The sequence below is a fragment of the Diceros bicornis genome, chromosome X (assembly GCF_020826845.1).
Source record: "Diceros bicornis minor isolate mBicDic1 chromosome X, mDicBic1.mat.cur, whole genome shotgun sequence".
Lineage (NCBI taxonomy): Eukaryota > Metazoa > Chordata > Mammalia > Perissodactyla > Rhinocerotidae > Diceros > Diceros bicornis.
Window position 1 is genome coordinate 18,034,562 of NC_080781.1, and position 7,412 is coordinate 18,041,973.

A 7,412-nucleotide genomic window follows, 5' to 3' on the forward strand; every position below is an offset into this window, starting at 1 on the left:
AGGCCCCTCCCTGAGCACAAGGCCACTCACAACATCCTCAGTCCCCGTCCCACTGTCTCCGTCTGGCCCCAAGGACCAGAACAACTGCTTAGGTACGTTTCTGTCTTTCCCTCCCAACTCTGGCTAGCCCGGAAGTATGCCTTCCCACTTCCTGCAGAACATTCCCTAGACTTCCCTGTCCCTTCCTAGGGCCCATAAAAGACAGGACTGAGTTTTTCAGACTATCTTACCCCCTCCTCCTCTGTCCCACCTGGGAGACTCACTTCTCCAACAGGTGATAGTTGTGCTGTGGTGAGTTATCCCACAATGAAGCTTATTCTTCAGCTAAGAGCCAACCTCCAGAATGGAAAGGAGGGCCGTTTTGTATTGCAGGCCTCCGGTGCTGCAGGAAGGGAGCCATAACATACACACAGCAAGAATTATGTATTTGTGATGACAGAAGGGCCATTGCTCGCTCTCATGCAAGCATGAGGAGCTAGCCATCTAGCAGGAGAGATAGGACAGTGCAAAAGTAACTCAAGAGATAGAATGTGATAAGTCTACTCAATGGCAGTGACGGTGTGATGGCGACATAAATGAGGGAGAAAACATTTTTTCCAGTCATCGAAGGAAGGCTTCATCAAATGAGAGGCATTTGAACTGAATCTTAGAGAGTGAGGAAGGTTTCCATAGGCAGAGATGGGAAATAGGACAGGCCAAGAGAAAAAATAAACCACACAGAGATGGCCAGTACGAGGCGTACCTTGGGTGTAGAAAAAAGTACACCAGGATTTGAGTCTAAATAGCTGAGTTTGAGTATACCAGAGCTGTTTCTTATGGGCTTCTTAATTTTTTGCCTATTAACTCTTTATTTTAAACTTCAATAAAAGTTTGTCCACATCTTAACTGTTGAATCCTTTTGCTTTTCAGGCCAGAGAAGGGGAAGTAGCCATTATTGATAAAGTCCTAGACAATCCAGACTTGACATCTAAAGAATTCCAACAATGGAAGCAGATGTACCTCGATCTTTTCTTGGATATCTGTCAAAACACCACCTCAAATGACCCATTAAGTATTTCTTCTGAAGTAGATATAATCACTTCCTCTCTAACACACACTCATTCATACATTGAAACGCATGTGTAAGTGTATTCTGCCTTCTGGTACTTTGAACAATTATATAAGGTAGTTTTTATATCAATGTGTGGGACACTTGACAAGCTATACTTTAATGTTGCCAAACTATATGAAACAAACTGTATATGGTCATAATACCACTGTCTTTAATGAGCATTTGTATATTTTATATGCAATTAGTGCTCAGCTTATGTTTACCATGTGCAAAATCAACTGTCTTCAACGACTTTAACTTTTGCAAACTCTGAAAACAGGTGGTCTTCAAGTAGTAAAACCACAAAAAGGCAGTTTTCTATCTAAGGTCATCTTTTCTCCCTTTAAGTTAATTTTATATAAACAAGACTTCAAAAGTAAATCACATTTTTTCAGGTGCAGACATCCTTGTGGGTGGGAAAGAATTTAAACCTTTTTTATATTTATTAAAATGTTCTAAGAATTTTCTTAAACATTGCACAAAATTTAATGCTGTAGTTTTATTTTTGTGAAATGTAGATGCGCATACACCGAGTTAAGCAAAATAGAAGAGCATCAACATAGGAAAAGTTCAGGTATCTAATATTCGTCTTAATAGTCTATTAACTTGTGAAAGCTGGTTAATAGAAATACTATTCCAAATCTATGGGGACACTTAATGGTGTATCAGGGCAAAGCTTTGTAAGATGTTTTTGTAACTAAGACCAAAATTGAAGATAGAGCTGCTTTATTTTCTTGGTTTAAATCTTCCTTTATTTTTGTAGTGATGAAATGCTGATTGTGTACAGAGGAATTTGAGAGTGGATTTGTTAAAACACACTTAACTCACCTAGAAAGGCAGCTAACAGATATATATATATATATAATTTCAGCCCAAACTCATGTTTTTAAACTCCTACTCTTAAAATACAAGGTAGAAACTGAAATGAATCAACTTTCCAGTTAGTTTCCAATTTCCCCTGGTCCATTAATTAAACTTATATAGTTATACTTCAGGCAGGGAAGTAAAATATGTTTAGTTACGGGCTGCTGTGTGTTATAATATAGAAAACAATGTTGAAAAATAAAAATGTAGCTCTCTCTTGAGGAGCAAGAGGATGATGGTCATTCAGAGATCTGTTACATTGAATTATACGAGAGAAACAATTTATAGAGGTTTTTCCTGGCTTCATGAATTGTTCTGCAGATTGGATGAAGTCTATGAAAAAGTCCTCTTCATATATTTCCATTTATAAGCATCTCGTTTTTGAAAGTGATCACAGCATGATAATGATTGTGCTGCTTTTTAGTGTCTGGCTGCATAATGTACAAGTCACAATTTGCTGTTTTTTTTTTTAGGAGGAGGAAGGGACCCTCCTTTACTATTCTATATCCTAAAATCTACTTCTAATCAGCTTTATACTGTTGCCTGTACAGCTCAGTGAATGTACTTTTCATCTCTAAGAGTTCAGATATATGCCAGTGAATATTTTTGCTGTAGAGGAGAAAGTAAAAACTCCACAGCGGGGATCTTTTTCTTTGCTTTTGAAACCACCATTGAATCACTATCATTTTGCAGACTTTGCACAACTGTACAGGAGAGTGGCCTTTCTACAGCACATTTTCAGTAATCCTATATTTAGTCAAAATGGATAAGAAAACATATATTAATGTTTGTATGGAATTTTGGGTCCAGTGTAATATTTTTATCATTTAAAAAAAAACCTATTTGTAAAAACATTTATTTACTGCATGGATATTGAGACATTAAATTTGTGGGATTTTGTATATGTAAAAAAACAAAAAACAAAAACCTCTTGTCCTGAAATGAAGTGTGCTTGTTACAGGTGTTTAGACTTGTTGATGTTTACTAGACCAAATGTGTACATTCACTTAAAAATATCTGTACCTGATGGATGTGTCATGGATACAGAGGCCAAGTTGTGCCCTGTAGACAGTGAGCAGTTGATGGAAAGACTAGCTGTGTTGCTACTAAGCAGCTTTTACTTTTGTAAAGTCGGCTTAAAAAATTAAACTAATGAATTTTAAAGACTCGTGGCTAGCCTAGCATGAAAGAAACCTTTTAACACTATATATCTGTATATTTTATTGCATTAGTTTCAAATCTAGGAGAGAGGCAGCACTGTAAACTGAAGTCAAATAAATTCAGCTCTTAATGAATCCTTATAAAGCACCTACTTTATTCATGCAGAGTCCTCACCACATTTCTTTGTGACCTGATCACACAGCCACCCCCACCCCCACCCCCCCATGACCACTCCATTGGTGGAACAAAACAGAAGTACCCATTCAGCTATATAAGTACCTTCTCTGAGATCCTGCAAAATCAAGCTGGTTTCCCATTTATCTGACATGAACTTTAAAATTTCAGCTACTCCTCTTTCCTGTCTCCGTGATTCTTTTGGGAAGGGGGGGGAGAACCGCCAAAAATAAGTTAATTTTTTTATCTTTTTTTTACAAATACAACTTACAGCATGTCTGCAGAAGGAACATTTAAAGAGGATGAAAAAATAGGGTTTTGTTTTGTTCTTGTTAGATGTTCTACTGAACCAGATGAGCCTGATTATTATGGCTAAGGGTTGCTGAAATAAAACTTAAAACCAATGAGCTGCCTAAAGCTAAGCAAAAGCAGACTAGGGGTAAGTAAGGATGAGGGACAGAAAAACTTAAGTTAGGCTATCTTCTCCCCCAAAAAGGTGCTTTCTTAGAGATTTTTTTCCCTCTCAGTTCCATATTTGTATTAAACCATCAGAGCAGAACTATAACCATGGTTCTGGATCATAAAATCATAATCTCCTTACAATGATTTCATGCTGTTTAACCCAGGCATTTTCCCTTCACTATTTATTCAGATAATGCCATCTTCTAGGATTATTTATTACAGTCTTTATAGCTAACAATTTTCTGGGTCTTGTATATAACTTATGGTACATTTTTTGGCGTTTGTTTGGCACAAAAGTAATCACTGTTTAGCACCTAAAGGGAAAATAGGGTCATATTTTATTTTCGAAAGTCCATCTCTAGCCCAGCATGAGAATTTCTAAAAATCCCCAGCTCACTGAAGCTGATTGTATATCCTATTTGACCCCTCCTGTCTCCCATTCTCAGCTTAAGGGGAAATGTTCCTCCTTGGCCAAGCCCTTGTTTGCCTCCTTAACCTTCAGAAGCCACTCTGCTCCCAGAGTCCCATTCTTAGGAAAAGCCCACGTGTTGCTCTGAAAGCCTGGTCAAGCGCGACTTTCTCCGTGGTCCGGGGACTGCACTAACCCATTAAGCCCAGCATTAAATCTGGCGCCTCTCCAGACTCTCCCTCCCTCTCCTCGTCCCCACCCTCGGCCAGCTGCAGCACTGCGCACTGCACGCCGCTCCAGGCCCAGGGCAGCGCGCAGCCGATGTCCTCCCAGCGGTCCAGGTCAAGGTCATAGCCCACCACGTTGCGGGTAGGCACCTGGCGCGACTCCCGCCACTTGAGGCCGCCCAGCAGCAGCACTGTCTCCTCCACCACGGCCAGCCCATAGCAGAAGCGGTCGTAGGGGAGCGGCCGCAGCCGAGTCCACTGGTCGGTGCCGGGGTCGTAGCGTTCGATCTCGGAGAAGGGCTCGTAGCGCCCCAGAAAGGCGAACACCGCGCCGCGCAGTGCCGCCATGTGGTGCCCGAAGCGGGCCGTGCCCATGGGTGCCCTCTTGCTCCACGCCCGCTCCCCTGGGCCCAGGGTGTACAAGTCCCGGAGGCTGCTCGCGCCGCCCTCGCCTCTCTCTGCCTTGCCCCCGGAGATGTACACGACGCCGCGGTCCCCGACGGCCCCCGCGTGGCCATGAAGCGCCCGCGGCAGCGCCTCGGCCGCCGTCCAGCGGTCCCGGCGCAGGTCGTACATCTCCACCGAGGCCAGCGCCTCGCCGCCCGCCCCCAGGCCCCCGACGGCCAGGAGCCCCTCGGCCACGGCGCCGCACCAGAAGTGGGCCCGCGCTTCTCGCATGGCGGGCACCGCTGTCCATGCATGGAAGCGCGGGTCGTAACGGTGCACTTGGGCCGAGACCGTCCGCGGGCCGTCGGCCAGGGCAGAGGAGGCGCCGCCCGAAGGGTTTTCCCCCGCCCAGGACGAATAGGAAGTTGCCCGCGGCGCACACGCTGTGCCCCAACAGCGGTGCGGGCAGTCGCGTGAGGCTGCGCCAGCGGTGGTTGTACACGTCGAAGGCCACCACGTCCTGGGTGAGCTCCCACTCTTCCTCCTCCTCCTCCAACTGCTCCTCTTCCTCCTCTTCCTCCTCCTCGGGCTCCGCCACAGCGACCCTCCCCCTGGCTGCCACCCGCGGGGCCGCGACCTCCTCGATCACCGCCTCCCGCCCCCTGCGCCCTCCGACCAACAAGATGCGGGTTTGGGGGCTCCGGACGCTGGTCTGCTCGCCCTGCACGAGCGGCTGGCGGGAAGGCGCCGTGTGGTAGTTGAGGGCCTGGATGATGAGGCCCTTGACCCGGGCGGGCAGCGCGATGCCAGAGCCCGAGTACACGCGCCGCAGCACGTCGGCTGGCACCAGGCCGAAGCGGACGCGCTCCAGCAGCACGGCGCAGTGAGCCAGGCGTTCGGTCTCGGGCTCCTGCCGCAGCCAGGCCAGCGCCAGGCCCAGTAGCCGGGCCTCAGGCACCCGCGCCACGTCGGGGGCGCCCAGCACGGCCCTCAGCGACGTGGGGTTGAGCTCCAGCAATCCCGCGGGGCCCGCGCCCCGCGCCAGCAGCTCCCTCAGGTGGCGCACGATGCAGCGCTCGGCCGCGTCCAGCGTGTGCACCAGGCCGAAGCGCGCCGCCACGTTGGCGGCGAAGCAGCAGTTCTCCGGGTCCAGCTGGCGCTCCAGGTAGCGGCCGCACAGCCCCAGGGCCTCGGTGACCTGCAGGTAGCTGGCAGCCTCCAGCGTGTCCTCCACGGTGTCCATGGAGAGCGGCAGCCAGGCGGTGTAGATAAAGTCCAGCAGGCGCTGCAGGCCGGCCGCCGACGGCACGTGCAGGTGGATCACGCGCGCTCGCGATTCCCGAGTGTGGCTCTTGAACAGGGCCCTGAAGTAGTCGCTGGAACACGCGAGGAGCGACCTGTGCGCGGGAAACTCGCTGCCCTCGGCCTCCAGCGTCACGTCGCACAGGAAGCCCTCGGCGCGCAGGGCCTGGTAGCCTGTGAGCAGCGCGCCGCCATGAGCTTTGCAGTAAGACAGGAAATAACTCATGATGCCCAGGGCGGGAAGCGGCCGGGCCGGGGCTGGGGCCAGCCGGGCGCGGCCGGAGGCATCCCGGGGCACGGCGCTTCCGAGCCCCCCGCGCGAGCCGCAGAGCCCCTAGCAGGGGCCCATTTTTGCCTGCTCAGCTTAAAGCCCAGGGCTCCTTCATCCAGGTCCGCAGATCTCCCTGTACCCTTCTCAGAGCAAACCGGGTCGGGGAACGCTTTCCAGAAGCCCCTAGTAGCAGAGGACACGGAGTTTGGAGTCTTGCGGGGGGTGCAGGATTTGGTTTCGGAGGCTGCCAGCGCGTTGCCCAAAGCCCCCTCCCCGGCCCAGTTTGGGGAGCCCACACCTGCGCGCCAGGGGCCCAAGTGGCCGCGCACCATCACCTGGAAGGGCCGAGCTGCAGGTGGACTGACTATGGAGGGTGCTGGATCTCCGACAGCCCAGATGCGCAGAGGTGGCCCGGCTCCGGGCGTCCTGGGAGTGCGGGGCGAGGGCTCTGACCTCCCGGGGGTGGACGAAGAGGACGGGTTCTTCGGGCACCCGCTAGGGAGGGGGACAACTGGCTACGGGGCGGGGGGGGGGGTGAGCTTGTTCCGCGCGGAGGATCAAATCAAAGCCTACGGGATTAGGGAGGGGGGGCGCTGGTCAGCGCGGCGGGTCGGAGGCGTGATTGGCCGCCGCACATAACATGCCGGTAGCTCACAGCGACAGGAATAGCGCGCGGCCTCGGCCTCCTCGGCGCGCCCCGCCCCGCGTCCCGGCTGCTGGCTGCGAACCGAAGGCCTGGGACCTGACTCCAGTGACCCAACAGGCCGCCGGTCACCAGGGGTCCCGGGAACCCGGCTGGGGGAGCGCTCACTGGAGAGGCGCGAGTCGCCGGGGAACCTGTGCTTGCTGGTGTCCGGGGAGGGACGTCCGGCTGGGCCAGAGGAGAGTCAACCCCCCCCCCGACGGGGTCCCTGCGCCTGGGAAAGAAGCCCCTGGCTGGAAACTTTCTGCTTTGAGGAGGCCCTAATTAACCCGGCGGGAACCAGGATTAAGCGGCCACTTTGCGCGCTGACACCCAGGAGGCCGCTGCGCGCTGAGGAGCCACTGGCGGGAACCTCGCCCGGG

General features: G+C 51.3%; 2 protein-coding genes across 5 annotated transcripts in view; one reads left to right on the plus strand and one right to left on the minus strand.

Annotated features, from left to right (window-relative positions):
- CNKSR2 (connector enhancer of kinase suppressor of Ras 2) overlaps positions 1 to 3,085 on the plus strand; it is a 251,077-nt gene extending 247,992 nt beyond the window's left edge. For all 4 annotated transcript variants that reach the window (XM_058535561.1, XM_058535562.1, XM_058535563.1 and 1 more), the window contains one exon: positions 910 to 3,085. In XM_058535561.1, the coding sequence (XP_058391544.1) occupies positions 910 to 1,125 (216 nt within the window). In that variant the 3' untranslated portion in view covers positions 1,126 to 3,085. The remainder of the gene's footprint in view (positions 1 to 909) is intronic.
- Positions 3,086 to 3,332: 247 nt separating this feature from the next.
- Positions 3,333 to 6,312, minus strand: KLHL34 (kelch like family member 34). Its single transcript, XM_058535566.1, is given in 2 exon segments — positions 3,333 to 5,179; positions 5,181 to 6,312. Coding segments are annotated over 2 exon segments (1,950 nt in total). The 5' UTR covers positions 6,303 to 6,312; the 3' UTR covers positions 3,333 to 4,351.
- Positions 6,313 to 7,412: the final 1,100 nt, after the last annotated feature.